At 48.6% G+C, this 19,106-nt stretch overlaps 2 protein-coding genes across 2 annotated transcripts in view; one reads left to right on the forward strand and one right to left on the reverse strand.

Moving 5' to 3' along the window:
* The window catches only part of XPO5 (exportin 5), a gene marked incomplete at its 5' end in the record, with an annotated part of 28,832 nt that extends 15,925 nt beyond the window's left edge, over positions 1 to 12,907 (forward strand). Inside the window, 13 exons of the mRNA XM_010194029.1 lie at positions 909 to 1,095; positions 5,739 to 5,839; positions 6,886 to 6,982; positions 7,505 to 7,641; positions 8,243 to 8,340; positions 8,846 to 8,892; positions 9,097 to 9,191; positions 10,045 to 10,107; positions 10,595 to 10,677; positions 11,440 to 11,547; positions 11,728 to 11,865; positions 12,025 to 12,189; positions 12,650 to 12,907. Of these exons, the coding sequence (XP_010192331.1) occupies positions 909 to 1,095; positions 5,739 to 5,839; positions 6,886 to 6,982; positions 7,505 to 7,641; positions 8,243 to 8,340; positions 8,846 to 8,892; positions 9,097 to 9,191; positions 10,045 to 10,107; positions 10,595 to 10,677; positions 11,440 to 11,547; positions 11,728 to 11,865; positions 12,025 to 12,189; positions 12,650 to 12,790 (1,460 nt within the window). The remainder of the gene's footprint in view (positions 1 to 908; positions 1,096 to 5,738; positions 5,840 to 6,885; positions 6,983 to 7,504; positions 7,642 to 8,242; positions 8,341 to 8,845; positions 8,893 to 9,096; positions 9,192 to 10,044; positions 10,108 to 10,594; positions 10,678 to 11,439; positions 11,548 to 11,727; positions 11,866 to 12,024; positions 12,190 to 12,649) is intronic.
* Positions 12,908 to 16,241: 3,334 nt separating this feature from the next.
* Positions 16,242 to 19,097, reverse strand: POLR1C (polymerase (RNA) I polypeptide C, 30kDa). The gene is made up of 7 exons (XM_010194028.1): positions 19,019 to 19,097; positions 18,441 to 18,573; positions 18,202 to 18,321; positions 17,845 to 17,997; positions 17,521 to 17,670; positions 16,876 to 16,992; positions 16,242 to 16,553 (listed from the first exon to the last, which is right to left on the reverse strand). Exons 1-7 carry the CDS (start codon positions 19,073 to 19,075, stop codon positions 16,435 to 16,437), a joined length of 849 nt encoding a protein of 282 aa, XP_010192330.1. The 5' UTR covers positions 19,076 to 19,097; the 3' UTR covers positions 16,242 to 16,434.
* Between the last annotated feature and the right edge of the window lie 9 nt (positions 19,098 to 19,106).

A 19,106-nucleotide genomic window follows, 5' to 3' on the forward strand; every position in this document is an offset into this window, starting at 1 on the left:
CATTATCAGGAGAGGTGTAGTCCTTAGCGAGATGGGACTTGCTGCCTTCCATCCCCCATTGCTGTTGTGGTTACACACAAGATCTCTCCTGATCATCTTCTTTAGGGTGTGGATCAGTACGTTTTTCAGATTGCACAACAAAAGCTTGGCTTTTGCCTCTTTAAGCTACAGTAGCAAGCATGTAGGTCATGCAAAATCAGATTATTCAGCAGAGTGAAGCTCAACACTAATTCCCTACTCGATGTGTAGCAGAGTTTGGTTTTGGAGAAGCAATTGATTTACATGATTTTTGGAATTGTGGTGCAGTGAATTGTGCTTTTTGAGTCAAACACTGTGGAAAGTGTCATGCTGAGACTGCAGCATGGAATATAATTAAAATTCACCTGAGGAGATTTCCTGTTATTCAAGTTGTTAGTGAAATGTCTTCACTTCTTGGGCAGACTGCAAATGGAGTTACTATCTTTAGGTCTGTAGAAGGCACTGAAATGCAGTCCACAGAGCTGTGCTTGTGATTTCAGGCTAATGCAGTTTGACCACTGTGCTGTCACAGACCTCTACATCGGTCCCAGCACATGAAGGAGATGAAGAACTGACGGTGTAGACTCTTCCTTTTAGAGGGCAATGAACCTGGTTGCTTGCATATGCATGAGACCATATGCACTGACTCTTTGTCTAATAGCGAGTTCCTAGGGTGTTCTGCTATGGCCAAGGGTCACTGAAGATGATGGAACATAGCACAGTTGTTTGCTGCATTTTCTTCGCAGTACACCTACCAGAGTTTGTTACTATCACCAGATCAGGCTTGCTGTAGGACGTTCCCTTTGAGATGGGGTGATGATGGGTTTCTTTGAAAACCTCCTTATTCAGGTTGTGCTCAGGCTAAGAAACACTCTCTCCACGTCTCTTGTTGCAGATAAGCTTTTGCGTGTACACCATTCTGGGAGTTGTGAAACGAGCTCGCTGGCCTGCTGCTGCTGAAGAGGCGAAAGCTGGAGGATTCCTGGTGGGATATATGCCCAGTGGAAGTCCAATCTACCGAAATCCCTGCACTGAGCAGGTCCTGAAGCTTTTTGACAATTTACTTGCTCTTATAAGGTGGGTCAAGTTGGGTTAAAATCATTTATGTTGACTTAAAAATCTCTGAAAGCCAAACTGTGATAAATATATGGAATGTCAGAGCATGTTTTCCCTGTGAAGCCAGCGGAAACACAGGCTGGTGCATGTGCCCAAGTACTGTTCCTGACTGTTCACAGTGGGGAATAGCACTGGGGAAACTGGACCCTTCTGAATGTCCATTGGCCTGGCCTACAAGAGTCCATCAAAGCCAATGGGAGCTTGGGCTGGGGTTGCCTTGCCCACCTCCACTGCTATAAATCTACAACCCAGTTAATCATTTCTCAACTAACATCTCTGCTCTGCCCTCAGCCCCCTACAAGGCCACCTCTCCAGTCACCACCAGGGCAGTCCCAGCTCTCATCGCATCCTGTTTGTGGTGTTCTCTCTTCAGTCTTAAATTAAGCTGGTTTTGCTGAACATGAACACCAGCTCCTGAAGCACTGTCTGCTATTGAAATCAGTGGATGCATACTCTCAGGCTGTTGCTATCTTGCAGTGCCTCTCTGCACGTCACTGGTGTGTACATCTGGGGGAGCCAGAGGAGGGAGCAAGAGAAGGCAGAAAAGGGGAATCCTCAGTAACACAGTTCCCAGAATTATAAAGGAGGGCTCTGTCTCAGGGTAACTGCTGACGCTGGGATTTTGCCAGGCTTACAGGACAATTTTGTGAGATGACGCTACATGTTACGTACTTGAAAGTTTGAGGCTCTGTCCTTGGCAGGAGCCTGTTGAGAAAGAGCATTGCCAGATCCACTTAAGTTTTTCAGCTCTCAAGTCTGTGAGGAAAGGGGCCCTATTACTCAAGCTCTAGTCAGGTATGTTTGGTAGTCACTGAGCTCAGGACTGTGCTGTTTACAGTGAGGAGCAACATGCTGGACTGGCAGGACAAGAACGTGCTGTCTTGGCCCACCTTAGCAGTGCTTCTCATTGCAAAGCTCTGTGTAGCACAGCAGGAGGTACTTTGGCAGTGAGCAAGGCTGAACCATTTTGTCATGGCTGCAGAGCTGTGCTTGAAGTGTTTTTGCCTTTTATCATGGAAGGAGCTTTTGGGAGAGGTTGGGTAGAGTTGCCTGGGTAGAGGTAGCCTCATGCCATTTCTTCCAGAGCGCCTGGAACATGCCCCATATTGTGGGAGATCAGCTAAACCAGTGCCCAAGAACTGAACAGCCTGCAACAGACAGACTTCTTGCTTTTGCCATCACTGTTCTTGCCAGAACTTACATGTTATTAAGAACATTCGGGGTCTCTGTTACAACAAGCTTGGGAAATTATTGTCAAACTCTATCACTACCTGTAAAGAAGCAGAAATTTTGTGATGCCTTGTTTACCACTTCCAGGAAAATGCTTGAGCTACATTTTATTGCCAGTGCTTCCCCATCTACATGAAGGAAGAGGCTCCCTGACTGTTTTTTGAGATACTGCGTCTGTGTTGTTTGAGCGTCTCCCCTGCAGACCAAAATCTTTTCTGAGCACATGGTAGTAACATATATGGAACAGCCTGTATTTTACTCAGAGGTATCCAGGCTTTCCTTAAGGCTGGATTCTCCAACAAGAATCAATGACTGATGTACTAAGAGGAGTAGATCTTCCACTTCGTACCTTTCCTGTCTGCTGCTGGATATAGAGGCCTCTTTGTGTGACAACTACAAGCTCATAGTTCTTCAGTGCAAATATTGATGATGCCCGTGTCTTTCTGGAGAAGTTCAAGCTTGTGCTATGGAGCTTCTGGTGTGGGTTTTGCTGGCTTTGAGTGCCTTTTCCATGTACTGCTTCCTGAGGCCCTCTTTAATATAGATTACAGAAGAGAATATAGAATCTGTAGCAGCCTGTCAGCAGGCAGGAGGTGCAGGGATATGAGGAAGGCTGGCTAGGAGGAAAGCTGGCTGTGTTGAGGATGCCTCCAGGAACATAGCTGCTTTACTGCTTGGGGATTGATGCTTCTCTTAGCTGCCATCAGGTGCTTTTCTGTGATAAACAAGGCCCATTGTTGCTCATGTGCTTATGCAGGAAGCAGATGTGAAGTCCTCACAGATTGTGTTGGTTACTCTGTCAGCAGAAATAAGCAAGTAGCAGCAGCACAGATCCTACTGAGCAGCTGAACTGAACACCAAGTCAGGCACCAGTATGCAAAAAAGGGCATTTTGCAGGCTGCGCTGTTGGATCTGCTGCTCTCTGGATGCTGTGTGGCATTCATCTGCTGTTAATCACTGCCTGCAGCTTTTTGAGTGATGATTCTCCTGTCCTCTGCAGTACCTCATTTCATCTAGGTGCTTTCTAGCTTCTGGCTTGAATTGTTCTCTCTTGAATTTAAACCCAAGTCATGATCTCCAGCCACCTCTAGATAAAGGCGCATTTCTCGAGTCAGTAGCTACGTGAACTGATCAGCACAGCAACCTTTATTGTGCTGGGATTTGCTTATGTTTTGTTACAAGTGGAGTGGTCAGGGTCAGCAAATGCTTTGCATGGACAAAGGCTTTTTTGGAACTCTTCTTGATGAGATGCTGACATTACCATGACACTAACGCTGGTGAAAGAATTGTTGGATGGACGTGGATGCTGTAAGCGTTTTCAGTGTGAGCGGCTCCAGCTTTATATCAAGATTCTTCAAGGATGGGCTGTCCTAAAGGACTCATCATCTGGCCTTCAAGCCTATCTAGGCACCAGAAAGAGCTGTGACCATCGCTGGAAATACCACCCTCCAAGTCCTGCCATGTCCTTTGCTATCCTTTTCTAAAGCATAAATGTCTCTTGAATTTTGTTTTGCCATGTTCTTCTGTGTGTGGGATGCCCAGGAGTGCTGCTCACTGCTGCGAGTCTCAGCTCGAACATGCCGTGGGGCTATATCTTCATTACATATGAGGGCTGTTGGACATTTTTTTTAACTCCCATGGGGAGCAGCCAATTAGCCATTATCTCCCTGTTACCACTGGGACCTTGCTAAAGTATTGATTAAGGGAGGTCGTCCTGTGAGTGAACATCTGCCCTCCCAGCTGTCAAACTTGAGAAAATGCTTCAAAGACTCTGAAACAACCGAGGACCATGACTGCAGCTTCAGGATCTGACTGACTCCTCCTGCTGAGGTTAGAGCAGTGGGATTTCAAGGTTCACACCCACGGTTCCATAGGCCTTGGGTTCGCCCCACAGCCCTTCTGCTCAGCATGAGGCAAAGCCAACATTGACATGGACCAGGGAGGAGACATACAGAGGAGATAGACTGTTTTAGCTACTATTTTAGTAGCTAGATTTCAGGATAGCCTCAAGGAGAAATGCACAGGTTTTTGAGTTAGTGGAACAGTATTATCCAAACTTCTGTGGAGGCTAGGCTGTTTCTTAGCCCCTCTTGGGAAAATGAAACCAGCTTGTGCCCCCTTTGAGGCCTGTTGCATGTGTTAGATCCAGCCCAGAATGAGAGTATGAGTCATTAAGAAGTCATTTGTGTAGCCCTTTCTTATGAAACTTACATACTTGCCTTCCTCACTTGCAGTGAGCAGGGAAGTATTTAACATTTGCAGACAGAAATGGGATAGTTGCCATTTTGGAGCTAACTCAGGCTCTCTGCAAACTCAGGCAGACATCAATGCATCAGGCTTGCCAGGATTGTGAACAGAAACCTTAAAAAAAATCATTAAGACATGAGTGAAAGCTGAGACTCTGGAGAACATACTGAGGTCTGTCCACGCTCCCTTCCCCCAGCCATTCCCATGTACCCCCCTGCTTTGGGAAACGCTGCTCTAGGGGGAGATACTGAGTTGCCCTTGATCACCTCTAGCAGCAGGTACAATGGCATTGCAGTTTTGGAGGAGGCTGCAGGATTTGTGCTGTGGGCAGCTGGCGACACCCAGAGTGGAGGTCTGAGGTCTCAAAGGAGAGAGGTAGGTGAGAGAGACACCCCCTGCCAAGTCCAGCTCTGAGTGTCACTACCCTGCCTAAGAGGGGACCCATTTTGGCCTGGATGGCAAGAACCAGCCACCCACGGCTGAATTGGTGTCCCTCGCGGAGAGCTGACCATGGCCGCCTCCTGATGATGTGGAGTTGTTCCCAGCTGGATGTGTTGTCCAGGGGGCACTTGAGTCTGCCACAAGTAACATCTGATGGAACTGATGTTCTCCCTAGAGTCCTCCAATGCCACCTGCCATTCTGCGGACTGTGACCCATCCCTGGAGGGCAGTGTGTGTATTTTGGAGCTGAAACAGCCCCTCCCTCTGCAGGGGCCTTAGGTGCAGAAGATCTTTTGAGATTACAGAATCCATGTCTTGACAGTTTTTAAAATACATTCTTTGATCCCTTTGGCCAAGCTAATAAGCGGTTGCCAGCCTTGACTGGAGAATTGCTGGGAGTTTTTACTGCCAGTGCTTGCAAGGGGTGGGGTGAATTGAAATGTAAGTGGAAGGGGCAGCCAGGAGCTTCAGGACATGAGGTGGAGTCACTCCATGTCTCTTGTCGGGTCAGCTTCCCCAATATTTTTGCAGGTGGGGAAGGGGGATCCCATGCACACGTGCTTGGTCTCACCTTCCTCATCGTCTGCCTCAGAGGAGCTGTTCACAAGCTGAAGGAGAGGATCCCACTGTCAAGGGCAAAAGGGGTTGACCCACATGAGTATAAACCATGTGCTCTTCTGTTTCAGGACTCACAACAACCTCTACACGCCAGAGATGGTGGCGAGGCTGGGGGAGACGTTTGCAAAGGCCTTAGACATGCTGGAGGTGGAGAAGAATGCCATCCTAGGTAAGGGACTTCTTTTCAGGAAGAATGTGTGGGCAGATTCTCAGAAGTATCTGAGGTGGTAGAAATGAAGAGGGGCTGGAGAGCCAGCTTCCTCATAGTATTTACAGCTCAGCTGTGATTTGGACCTGCTGAAATGAAGAAGTTAAATTAGTCACTGGTCTCAGACAAATTGGTTTCTTCTGGATGAAATGAAGGGTACCCTACCAAACTGCTTATCCTAGCTTGGTGGTGGTCTCTGCAATGTGGCATTTCAGGCTGGAGAGACTGGAGGTGTTGTAATTGTCTGTCTTTGAGCAGAATTAGTGCTCAGCAGGATCCCTGAATGCTGGTGCAGGGACATGTCCTGGAGGGCAAGAGCCAAGTCCTGCAGAATGGCCCTGTCATTTGTTTCCAGATGGTGTATTAGAGGCTTTGAAACAGTCTTAAAAGAGGTTTGAGCTTATGAACACAAAAGCCTTTCCAGCCAAGCAGAAGTTTGTGGCCTTGTGAATTAAGTGTGGACCATGACTCTGAATTTGGGGGTTAATTTCGGGTTCTGACATACTTTGGGGAAGTTGCTTTGTCTTTCTCACAAATGTTTCCTATCTGTAAAATGAGGAGATGCTTCCTTTACCTGTTTTCAGTGACCTGTAAACTCTGTGAACCACTGCATGTCAAGCAGCAGGGCCTTGATCTCTGCTCTAAACTTTGATGTAGTTCAGCAGTAGCTTGTGTCCTGACAGATGAATACAAACCTGAAGGGATGGGCTGTTACAGGAGCTGCACAGCTGTCAGCTTTGCTTCTGACTGGGTTTCGATAGCTTCAGTAAGTTTTGCTTTGGAGAAATGAGAGGGCTATAAGAACCTTAGTGGGAACACCTCTGCTCTGGGTACAACTGACCTGAACTTGGCTGACCTCTGAGAGGCTCTCTTCTTCTTCCCATTTTGCTCATGTTGATCTTGCCAAGTGCTTCCCTCACTGCCGTCAAGCTGGCTGGGGTCTGCCCAGCACATTCTGAAGGTGCACTCGGCTCTCTCATCTCAGTCACGCTTGTTGTTTCCCACAGGTCTCCCTCAGCCTCTGCTGGAGCTTTATGACTCTCCTGTTTACAAAACAGTCTTAGAAAGGATGCAGGGCTTCTTTTGTACCCTCTACGACAACTGGTAAGAGCACCAGATATTGCTCACACAATTCAGCATTGCACAGCTGGAGCAGTAGGCTAGTGCTGGCTGCAGACTTCTTCTAGAGAGATTTCTCATGTGAGCTGTATCCTATACTATCCAAGTACGAGTTGCAGTGGTGAAGTACGCTTAGTGCTTGTAACCTACCTATTCATGGAACACAGTTGCTGGAAAAAGCAACTGTGGATCTGCTTTTAGCTCTTCTGCAGTTAGGTAGTTGGATTGGATATCGGACACTTATCTGATACCCTGACCTACTTGGTCTCTTTGCCACTTTTAATCATGTGTTAGGATACATTAGTATTTGAAAGTGAATTTTAGTGCTTAAAAGCTTAATTCATTGTCCCTCTGCAGGTATCCCAGGAAAAAAGAGATGCTGTAGTATTTATTTTAAGAACATGGCAACAATCTAATCTCAAGATGATAGTACTTGAAGCCTTTTCAGGCCAGAGGCATGGTACTGGTTACCTAGCAGACTTGCAACTAACTTGTTTTTTGTTGAAGTTTCCACATCCTGGGAAATGCAGGCCCCTCCATGCAACAGGATTTCTACACCGTTGAGGGTCTTGCCACCCAGCTCCTCAGCTCAGCTTTCATCAACCTCAACAACATTCCTGATTACAGACTGCGTCCCATGCTCCGTATCCTTCCATTGCTGTCTTGGGCCAGCTAAGGAGGCTTGTAAACAGAAAACCTGGTGGCTTACTGGCATTGTTTTCAGTATGGCCAAGCCAAAGAAGGGTGATTGAGGAGGTGAACTAACAGGGATACACATGGTGTGGATGAGGTGTGAGCAGAAACTGCAGTGCATGAGTTCAGAAATAATAAATACAAAGGATTTGTGTGGTCCTGGAGGCACCGTGAGAGATGGGTAGTGCCTTCTGGGGGACAGCAGGGCTTGAACAGTGTAGGAGCTTGGCAGTAGGGTGTCTGACTAGACTTTGTGTTTGTGTGGGAGGCCATCTGGGCTTCCCAGCCCACTTCCCAGGGCTGGACATTCTGTCTCACATCTAGGAAATGGGTGCTAAGTACCCTTATCTTTCTTAGCTGAACCGTCAGGGGAAGAGGCTGAACACCTCATGCTCTGGCTGTATAGAGATGCCATTTGTTAATTCAGGGCTGTGAGAAGATGGGCTTTGAGGTGTCTGTCCTGAGTGGAATGGGCTGGTTTGGGCAGTGTGCTGCAGTCTCTCTAGCAGCTGGCCATATGCGCTGAGTCTCTTCCTTAACTGGTCTGTGCAGGGGTGTTTGTGAAGCCCTTGGTACTCTCCTGCCCTTCAGAATACTACGAAACCCTTGTCTGCCCCATGCTGGGACCACTCTTTACCTATCTGCACATGGTAAGAGAACAGTTTGTTTGACGGTTCCTTGGCAGCCCTGACTCCTTGTAGCAGCTGGCAGCAACATGTGAGAACGTCTGTCTCTCTCCAAAGCCAGCAGAGACAAGGGCAGAGCCCTCATTTTTATGCTGCTTAGGGGGTGTCTTTTGAAGTGCGTTGAACTCTGGCTGTTGCACAGCACCCCTTGCTGTGAATTCAAACCTGCATATATTGGCTCCTCAACCTGCCATCCTGAGAATTTTTATTCTTCTGTTTGTTTATGTCCCCTCATTTTCCTGATGGCTCACTCAGATTTCTGCAGCCAGCACACCCACAGCATCTTGCTTTGGTAGCAGTTCTTGTCCTATTCGAAATCGGGCTTGGCCTGAGAGCTATGTTTAAAGCTCTTGTGCCTCTATCAGCAGCTATCACTGCTTCCAAGCAAGAGTGGCACCTGGGCCTCTCTGCATGGTGTCCAGCATGGCTCCTTAGGAAGGTATCGAATCTTCCCTTTTGTCTTGAACAGAGGTTGTCTCAGAAATGGCAGGTGATCAACCAGCGAAGCATGCTCTGGTAAGCTTTCACCCCGTGACAGGAGCACTGAAAGGGGGAAATGGGGAGTGGGATGGAGCTCTGGCCCTTGGCCCAGGGAAGAGCCCTGCCAACACAGGACTGAAAACATTGTGTTTGCCCTGATGGTGACTCACTCCCTGTGCTTGGGCAGAGGGGATATTTTAAGACATTGGCTCCCTTCACACTAAAACCTGTTCTCTTCAGTGAGGATGATGCTGCAGACGACAACCCTGAGTCTCAGGAGATGCTTGAAGAACAGCTGGTCAGGCTGCTGACCCGAGAAGTCATGGATCTCATCAGTAAGTGAAATCAAGCTAGGTCTCCTGGGCTGTTAGGGAAGTTTGCCCTGGAGAGGACAATAGCAATTTCCGGTGTGCAGTAAAACGTAATTATAATGGCCAGTAGTGTTTAAAATGGTCCTTGGAAGCTAGGTGTGAGACAGTTAACACTGCCAAAATCTTAGCTAAAATGTAGTAAGAGATTGATTAAAAACCTTCAGAAAGAGTTTTCTTTATTTCATTTAGGGCTCCACGTTTTTGGCATTGTCCCTGTAGGAGTCCAGTCCTGCTTTGGAACCTGTGTTTCCCCTTGCCCTGGAGCCCAGTACAGGACACTGAGTTGTGGACAACCTGAGTGTAGAGCAGTTCTGTTGCTGGCCATTAGCATGTCTCTAGGCAGACAGAAGGGCAGAGTCCCTCCCTCCAGGCAACCTCGTTTGTGTTACCTTTCCCCAATGTTGTGTTTTTGCCAGCGTGGCTTTGAGCAGAGAGGCTGGGAAAGTTGATTCTGTGTAGAGATTACAGGTCCTCAGTATTACATCTCCTTTTTTGATCTGCCATGTTGCCTTCAGATACTGCTCTTCTCGGGTTATAGGCTTCAAATGGTTTTGCACGTTCTTGGTTTGTGGTAGTTCGAATCAGCCACTGTGCAGCAGGTTCCATGTGGGAGGATGCTGTGGGCGGGGTGTTTCAGCCTTGCAGGTAGTGCAGTATTTGGCTTTTATACTGGGCTTTCAGATTGTTCAGATACTGTGTAAGAGCTGGGGGAGCTTGAAGGAGCTGTGAGCCCAGCAGAGTCTGGAGGATAATCTCTGCCTGCTCTGAAGTAGCATCTTCCCTTCTCTGCTCCTCTGACCTGCAACTGTTTTTGCAGCTGTTTGCTGTGTTTCTAAGAAGGGTGTTGAGCATAACGCTACCGCTGCTGTGGATGGAGATGGTGAGTAAATGCCCACCTTTGCCCTTCCTCCCCTTGGTGTGTGCAAATGCTGTTCCCGTTTCTTCATGCATTTCTTGAGAGAGAGACTGGCCTGTTTCTGGAAGTTCTGTGTGAAGGATCTAGGTTTGGTAAGAAGCCTTCAGCTCTCTCCTGCTCAGTGTGTTTGGGGGCCACAGAAGAACCCAGTCTAGCCTAGAAACAAATGTGCTGTAGGGTTCACAGGTAGCATGTTGGAGCAGCTGACTCTTGAGGTATCAAGAAGTGGGGGATGTGCACGGTCTTCCCGAGACCTGGATGTCACTTCCCCTTCCTGCCCCGCAAAGGGTGGGTGCTTTCTGCTTGGAGAGAGATGTTGTGGCAAGCTGTCCCACTCAGCTGTACTGAGTCTGTGTGCTGTCCTCTGGCTCCCAGCTTAGTTCTTGCTGTGCCTCCCTGCATCTCCCTCAGAAGACCATGTTCACAGTGCTGCCTTTGTTCTGCTCTGCAGATGATGAGGCAATGGCCACGGAGGTGACTCCCCCTGCCAGTGCAGAGCTCACTGAGCTCGGCAAGTGCCTGACCAAGCAGGAGGTAAGAGTGCATGCTCTGATTTCCACCATCCTTTCTCTGTACTGTTTGTGACACTTGTCTGTGGTTCAGCCACATGCTGCTACAAAGGTCTGGGCTGCTGGAGCATTCCTTAGGGTGAGAATCTTCTCTCGGGAACATAACGTGGTTTTTTAAGGGCCTTATTAGAAGACACAAAGCAAATGGGGCTTGGGATCCAGTGTAACATGCAGCTACAGAGTTTCAGCCCTTCTGTGGGCAAGGCCCTGGGCATTCAGCCCCTAGGGTGCCCTGGCTCTGCACCCATCCTGGGCTCCAGCCTTCACAAGGAAGAATTTCACCCAGCAGCTCTCCTTTATTCCATTTTTTTTTCCCCTTCCCCCTGCAAAATCTGCCAGAGCTGGCACAGGAGCCAAAGTGTTAACCCACTGTGCAGAATACCTTCATCCTGATACCTTTGTACTCTTCCTTTCCTGTGGATGCCTCAGAAGCTCTTGCAGAAGCTTTTTCAGTGACTTGAAAGTAGTAGCTGATGGGAGTCAGTTCCAGGTGCTCCAGGGCCTTTCCAAGGATGATGAAGGGAGCAGTTTTTTGTTGGTTCATCATGGCTATGATGGTGCACACTTTGAGCACCTTCAGATTGTGCAACAGCAGCATGCAGGATTCTCAGAAGGTAGCCCCAAGGAGCTCCTGCAGAGTCCCTGGATTGCTTCTTGGCTCCCTTCAGGTTTGAACCCTGGAGGTAGGAAATCATTCCTCTGACTGGTTTCCCTCACTCCTTTTCAGGATGTTTGCACTGCGCTGCTGATCACTGCCTACGCATCCCTGTCCTGGAAGGACACCTTGTCCTGCCAAAGAACCACAACACAGCTTTGCTGGCCACTGCTCAAACAGGTACCTCTGGGAGGATGAAGGGATTAGTTCTGGCAGGGCTGGGAGAGGAAGCTCTGAATGTAGTGAGAAGTGTGCCTCCATCACCCCTGGGTACTTTCTCCCTCAGAAAAACCAAGCTGCTGCAGAAAGGCAGTCATGTAGCGATATCCTGCTTCCACGCTGACAGTTTTTCTTTCTCAGGTGCTTCCAGGAAACCTCCTGCCCGATGCCGTGTCCTGGTTTTTCACAAGTGTGCTGAAGGGTTTGCAAACACATGGGCAGCACGATGGCTGCATGGCAGCTCTTGTCCACCTGGCTTTCCAGATCTACGAGGCCTTGGTGAGAAACTGCTCTTTGTCTGGATGCAAGGTTGGCTGGGGAGTGGTGGAAAACTAATCCTATGCCTGCTTGAGTAGGGGGCAGGGGAGCTAATGGCCCTCCGAGGAGGGCAGGGCTGCTCCTATATCAGAGATGTGTTAACTGCACTTCTCCATGCAGCGCCCTCGTTACGCTGAGCTGAAGGCAGTGATGGACCAGATCCCAGACATCCAGAGAGACTCTTTGGAGCAGTTTGATTCCAAGCTTCTCAACCCAACACTGCAGAAGGTGGCAGACAAGCGTCGGAAGGATCATTTCAAGCGCCTCATCGCAGGTTGCATTGGGGTAGGTGATATCTTGGAGGAAAATGAACCAGTTTCGTTTCATGCCTATACCCTGCAGAAGTGACAGGCAGCCAGTCTACCTGCCTGCCCAGCCGCCCCCTTCCTAGCCAGGAAGCTGTTGCAGCACATTCTCACTGTTTGTTCTGCCTCTCTTCAACCTGGAGTTATAGTGAGGATGGCAGCACAGACTGAGCAGCCCCTCCTGTGGGAATGGGGTGTTCAAATGTTTGAACAAAGCTGCTAGGTACACTGCTGCTGGTACACTGAGTTAAAAGCTGGTTACCCCAGTGCCCTGGCACTTGAGAAGGACCAGGCCTGAGATTCCCCAGAATGCAGGTGTGGGATCTGGGGCTAGGAATTGCTCAGAATCTAGGGTCTGCCTCTGATCTGCAAGCAGGTTGCCCCTGGGCTGAGTGGGGCTATGAAGTAATGACTGATGTCTGCCTGTCTGTTCTCTGCAGAAGCCCCTTGGGGAGCAGTTCCGCAAGGAGGTTCATATCCGGAACCTCCCATCTCTCTTCAAAAAGGTGAAGCCATCATTGGAGGTGGATGTGCTAGAAAATGAGAATGGAGAGGGCCTCACTGGTCTCTTTGAGCCCTGAGCTGCAGGGATGCTGCAACCATCTCCTCCCTTACCTTATATTTTGTCTCTCCTCATAGTAAGCACATTAGATTCTTGTCATTGCCTCCACAAACATTCATTGGAATAGAGCCCCTTATGGGTCCTGTCCCATTCTCCTCCCTACACTGGAATGGGGCCTACAGTGGCATTTGAACCAGTCTATTAAGCTTTCCTGATTCCTTCCCCTCCTCTCTACTGGACAAGCATCTGTAGACCTCTGCTTCTCTGCAAGGTGGGAGCTGAGCCCATAGACTCCATTAGGTAAAGCCTGGTCATCCTGTCGCCTTGGGTCACTCTTGCTCCATTTCTTCATCCCTTGGGGTTTAGGATTAATGCAAAAGGCAGAGTAGCGTGCCATGTGAAAAGGGGCTACCTTAATCTTCCTCTGGGTGCTAGTAGCCGGGCTTTGTAGGGAACACATCAGACACTCCTGTCGTGCCCATCAGCACTTGTCCCTAGTGGACTGTTCTGATGAATCCGTTTCCCTCCAGGATGCTGAGCCTTGGGCTGAGGGCTGTGTGCCAGGAAGCCCAACAGTGCTCTAGGATCTCCCTCGAGATCAGCCTTCTTTAGGTGCAGCTGCTCTCTAGGAGGCAGACACATTCATATGCGCATGTACATGTATATATACATGACCATGCAGCTTGTTCTACCCAGAGCCAAATGAAAGGCACTTACTTTGTGCCAGCCTTTCCTGGACATCTCTCAGGGGGAGCAGGACAGACTTTTTTTTTTATTACTGCTATTTTTTTCTTTTTACCATGCCCTGTAGAGTAAACATGGCCAGTGCAGGGTACACAAAATCTGGACCAGTATCTAAAGCACCTGCAAACCAAAAGGGATCTCCTCACCCTGTTGCTGTGGAGGTGACAGTAGCCCATATTTTTACCCAGCCTGGTACTTCTCAGAGAATTGGGAAGGACAGAGGTGGGGTGGGGTGGGGTGGGACAGGAGGGGTGGGGTTTTTACTGTAGTTTACAGGGGGGAGCCAGGTCAGAAACTGGTTTTAGATGAGGGGGGACTCAATCAAACCACTCCTGTCTGCAAAGCTGGTCCTTACATGAAAAATGGTTCACTTGATCTGTCCTAGCATTAGCACAGGAGCTGGGAGGGTCTGTCCAGAGCTAGCTGGCAGCTTTGCCATCCAGGAGACAGAACAAGTAATAAACCATGGCAGGTGGAGGTGGTGGTGTCTCCACTTGGCCAGACTGGATGGGAAAGCTGGGATTGGGAGGGGTGAGAGTGCAGAAAGGAGGAGCAGGCCTTAGGAATCCACTTGCCCTCCTGCCACTGCTGTTCCACCAGCACCCTCTGCTTTCCTCCTGGCCTCAAACTTTTATAACCTCTGAGCTAACATGGCTCCTGGCTCTAGCAAAGGCTGGGTGTATTTATTGTGTTGTGATATTTTTAACATCCTGTGACTTCATGCTAGACACAAGGGGGTTTTTTTAATGGTTTTTAGAACCTTTTTTGTAGGAATGTTTAAATCTGAAGCTGTCTCTGAACTGGTTGTGTTACACCTCTGAATGTCAGTAAAGCTGTTCCAGTTTCATACATGTGGTGTCATGGCTTCATTTTTATTCATATTACCTGTTTCAGTAAAATCTGAGGCCTCTGCTCTGCCCAGCCTGCCTTCCTAAGGACTGTTCAGCACTCCTTACTTCAGCTACCAAAAAGGAAGCCCCTTCGCTGGTAGTCAACATACATTATCAGGGAGGGGGGGTGAACCATTTCAGACTACAAAATTAAATTAGAAAACAGGAAAAATTGCATTTTGAAGTATTTGTATGTCAGTCACAGCTGGTTTATATTAATTCCATAACAGCTACTAGGTCCCAGTTTACAGCAAAACCCTTTGGCATGGCTATCCCAGGGTATGTCCCATAAGCAATATGACAAATATATGAAGCAGTAGCACAGAAAGATGCATATGCTACTGAAGTAGCCTCTAAGCCCAACCCTAGCTCTAGCTGGGCGGAGTGCTGTCTTGTGGAAGTACTGTAGTTTAGCCGTAACTCTCTCAGCTGACCTTTTCAGTAACACAAAACAAAAAAAAATGTAGCTATTGCCTTTGGTCTGTCCCCTCACCTGATGAAGGGTGCATGGAAGATCCCTCTGACAACAAAAGCAGAAGCCCTCTATGAGATGGGCCTGAGCTGAGCAATGTCAGTGTAAGTTTTTGTTACAAAAAAAACCTTTTCCAAGGTCCCAGCTCTATTCCAGCTCAGTGTGGAAGTTGCCTCAGCTTGTTTAAACAGAAAGCATCCAGCTAGAAACTGTTTTTTTCAAATGAGATGAACCTATAAGGGTGTTTGCAGTATAACTGTAACCCAGTGAAACAGGCAGAGAAACAGTATGATTTGCTACACTAAATGCTAGCACTGGAGCGAGGACTGTCTTGAGCAACTGGGACACCCCAGTACTCCCAGCCATTCTCTGCAGTTCCAGTTCCTTCATCAGCTTGTCAAGAGAGACTGTCACAAGCCAAGACCTACATGGTTCTGACCAACACCACCAGTGCATACCGCTGAGATGAAACTTGCAAGTTCTCCCAGGCTTCCCTGGCTGGAGAGACAGGCCTTTGACTATCACTTGCCCTCCACCATCCAGTTCTGCTGCCAGGTCAGGCAAAAGTACATTGAGGCACCTGAAGGGAGGGCAGTGTAGTCAAAACTAACTCCTGGGAAGAAATTACTTCCCTTGTGACATTAAAGAAGGGACAGTCAGTCTTTACAGAGCATGTTTTTAAACCCCACCTTTGTGCAGAGAAGCCCAGTACTGTATCACAGAATGACTTGGGCTGGAAGGGACTGTCAGACCATCCAGTCCAGCTCCCCCTGCCATGGGCAGTAACAGCCTCCACTTGACCAGGTTGCTCAATGCCCCATCCAGCCTGGCCTTGAACACTTTCAGGGATGGGGGCATCCACAACTTCTCTGGACAACCTCCTCCAGTCTCTCACCACCACCCTCATTGTAAAATGTAGTCTATGTCCAACAGTCTAAGTCCTGCCTGTTGTTCTGTCACTACAGGTCCTGGTAAACAGTCTTTCTCCATCTTTCATATAAGCTTCCTTTAAGTACTGAAAGGCTGCAATAATGTCTCCCCAGAGCCTTCTCCAGGCTGAACAACCCCAATTCTCTGCCTGCCTTTGCAGAAGAGGTGTCTCAGCCCTCTGACAGTACAGCCTTTTATCAACCACATTAACTACCCCAGAGCTGGTTTGAGACACCTGCAAAACAATCCTACACTGATGCTGACTTGTTAACTCTCACTGATCTGCTGCAAAGCGCTTTACTACACTGCCATATAAGTCCTCTTCACATACTGCATACAATCTAAAGTGCCATTATTCACCTTCAGACCTGCTGTCACTTTCTTCTCTGTGTGTCACAGTCTCACAGTTGTGAACAGCACAGAAGGAGATGGCTGTAAAGAAAAGCCTTTATTTTAGTAGATCTCACTGAGGCTTATTACTAACAAAACAAATTCAAATAGATGGTCCTAAGACTCTTAACAAGTCCATCTCAAACCTCTTGCCTATGGAAGAGGAATCACTGCTGCAGGCAGGTGCAGGATGCCCAGAACAGCAGTGCAGGGATCTGCTTCTCAGGTACAGCCTGGTCACTCCATAGGCACAGAGTCCAGCTCATTCAGGAAGCGCTGACACTTTCCCATCAGGATCTTGATGGCTTCGCTCACCAGCACATCTGGAGGCAAGATACCCGTCGACTCCACTGAAACTACACAGAGACACAAGTCAGCACAGCCTGCACCTGGCTCCACCATTTCTGTCCCTCGTCTCCCATTCCAGCATACTTCCAACAAGCCAGATCTTCACAGTCAGAGAAGAGGTTACATTTGCTGCAGGAAGCACAAACACATTCAATCTCAAACCAAAACCAAATCATAACCTCAGTGGTTATCCACTGGAACATGAATGCATGAAGGTTGATGATGGAGTTGGAGCAAGGCAGAGACTCAGCTATCCATGCTGGCCAAGTCTCTGCTGCTTTGCACAAACCACAGCAAGGCTCTCTGTTCTGTGGAAAACGGGGCACTTACAGATGTAATGGTTTCGCACTCTTGCCAGGCGCACAAGGTTTTTCAGCCCCTCGTGACGGAAAACTTCTCTGCTGAACGTGTCCAACCGTGCATTGGCTACTCTTGCCATCTTTTTTCCTAAAGGTGAAAAGATGAAACAAGATGGGTGCCTTGTGGTCACAGCAGGTGTTTACCCCTCGAACATGCACTCCCCCAGCAGCAAAGCCACCAATATAAAGAATCAGCACGTCCCCAAGATGACACTCCAACCTGACAGAACCAGTCTTAAAGAACAGTTCCAACCCAAACACAAAGCTTGTCCATGGCCAGGATGCAAGAAGCCTTCTCCACACTCAGGTGCTGGAAAAGGCAAGCTTGCTACCAAGTCTTGCAGACAACTGAACAGCACTGGAAGCTGCAGTCAGCAGCTGCAGAGCTCTGCAGACAGACATCCAATGCTTTCGCATATCAGAGAGATCCCAGTTCATCACCCAACACATCTGCATGTGACAGCCACTCATCCATAAAACCAGGCTCAGAACAGCATGAACAGTTGCTGGTCAGCACACCACCAAAACATGGTTTTATCTCTACACGGTTTGGTCTCTTATCAATCTCTGCTAAGGCTTGTAAAGAAAAAGGCGCTTTAGAGCAGGAAAAACATACCTTTCACATTCTGGATCTCAATTACTCCCGGGGAAAAGCACTTCTGCAACATCTCGGCTGCCTCATCCTCAATAGGCTGCAGGAGAGTAATGTCAGGAAGCAGTCGATAACTAGCCGTGGCCACAGGAGAAAACTTGGCATGATCTTTACCTGCACGAAGAGTTAAGAGGCAAGGATGAGGGCAGGCCTCGGGAACGAGAATGCAAGGACATCGGGGCCTAAAGTTCCAGGGGGAAAGCCAGTTCTCCAGCCATCTCCTTCACACAGCTATGCCCTAACCCAAGCACTCACGCTCCTCCCGCTGTTCCAGGACCCACGACTCACCAATACCCTTGACACAGTGCATGAGCACATCTATTTCCTGGCCAGGTCGCAACAGTGCAATGAGGACGTCATCGTGAACAGGTTGGAAGTCAGCATCTGGAAAAAGGTCTGTCTGATTCCCCAAGGGCACCCATGTCATGTGTTTACTGTACACTGTGAAGAGAAGCCACAAGGATCAGACAGCTGCTGTCTCAAAACAGGTTGCTGATCTGTACAGGACTGGAAATGGCAAAATACAAGTTTAACAGAATGAGGGAATCGGCTCTCTCTGCTCACAGGCCTGAGAGAACAGATCAAATCCTGTCTCCCAAGACCAAAAAAGACAGAAAAAGCACCTATTTTTAGGAGAGGTCTCACCTTTGTGATTTAAATATAGTTCATTAGGATCAGATGAATCCTTGGCTGCCTGAGGGTTTCGGCTGCATTTTATTTTCAGCTGGAACTGCAGAGTATCAATTTCTGTGCCTTCCTCATCTCCTGAGAAGGGGAGAACAGCATGAGCCTCTACAGAATCACACTTCTGCTCAGTTTACAATACCCCAGTTTCCTGCTTTGCGGGAAACCTTGACTATTTCTATTTGACCCAAGACTCTCACCTTGGTTTCTATATTCGAAGAGCCGTGGGTCAGCTCGTATAGGGATAAGGCCCAAGCGATGAGCCAGAATTTCATCCTGCACGATGGATGTGTTGTTGTACACAAAGACTTTCTCTACAGCCATTGTTGGCACCTCAGGGAGACAAGAGATCAAGTCAGCATAAGACAACAGTTGAACTACATGCTAACAGAACATCCTGCTAAAGCATCCCTTCTCTCCCATAAATAATTGCCCTGCAGGCTATTTTCAGTGCTATTTCTGCCAAACCTGGCTACCCTTACACCAAAGATACCCCTTTCTCTGTTATTTTTTAAAATAAATTATCACAGGAAGTGACGGGCAGGTTGATCCACAGACACTACCAACAGAACCCTTAAGAAATAAAGCGCTCACGCTGCTGAGGCCCTAACTCTCTGGCATCCTGGCACAACCTCCAAACCCAGAAGCTGCCTGCAAGGGCTGACATAAGGCAGGGGACCACCCCGCTCCCAGGCTGGCACCCCCCGGGCCTCGCCTGCAGCCCCCCGGTCCCTGCCCGTCCCATGTCCGTCCCCCCGCACCGGGCCCGCAGCGGTACCTCGGCGAGCAGGATGCGGCGGAAGGCGTTGGCGATGGCGGCGTCGATGCCCACCATGTCGAACTCCAGGGCTCCCCCCTCCTCCTCG

This window comes from Mesitornis unicolor, unplaced genomic scaffold (genome assembly GCF_000695765.1).
Source record: "Mesitornis unicolor isolate BGI_N332 unplaced genomic scaffold, ASM69576v1 scaffold29381, whole genome shotgun sequence".
Lineage (NCBI taxonomy): Eukaryota > Metazoa > Chordata > Aves > Mesitornithiformes > Mesitornithidae > Mesitornis > Mesitornis unicolor.

Bases quoted from the DNA above. Each gene is read 5' to 3' on its own strand.
- POLR1C (XM_010194028.1), bottom strand. From the start codon at position 19,075: ATGGTGGGCATCGACGCCGCCATCGCCAACGCCTTCCGCCGCATCCTG. The intron at 18,322-18,440 runs GTGAGAGTCTTG...TCCCCTTCTCAG, and splicing joins CTTCGAATATAGAAACCAAG to GAGATGAGGAAGGCACAGAA. The intron at 17,998-18,201 runs GTGAGACCTCTC...TTCTCTTCACAG, and splicing joins ACTATATTTAAATCACAAAG to TGTACAGTAAACACATGACA.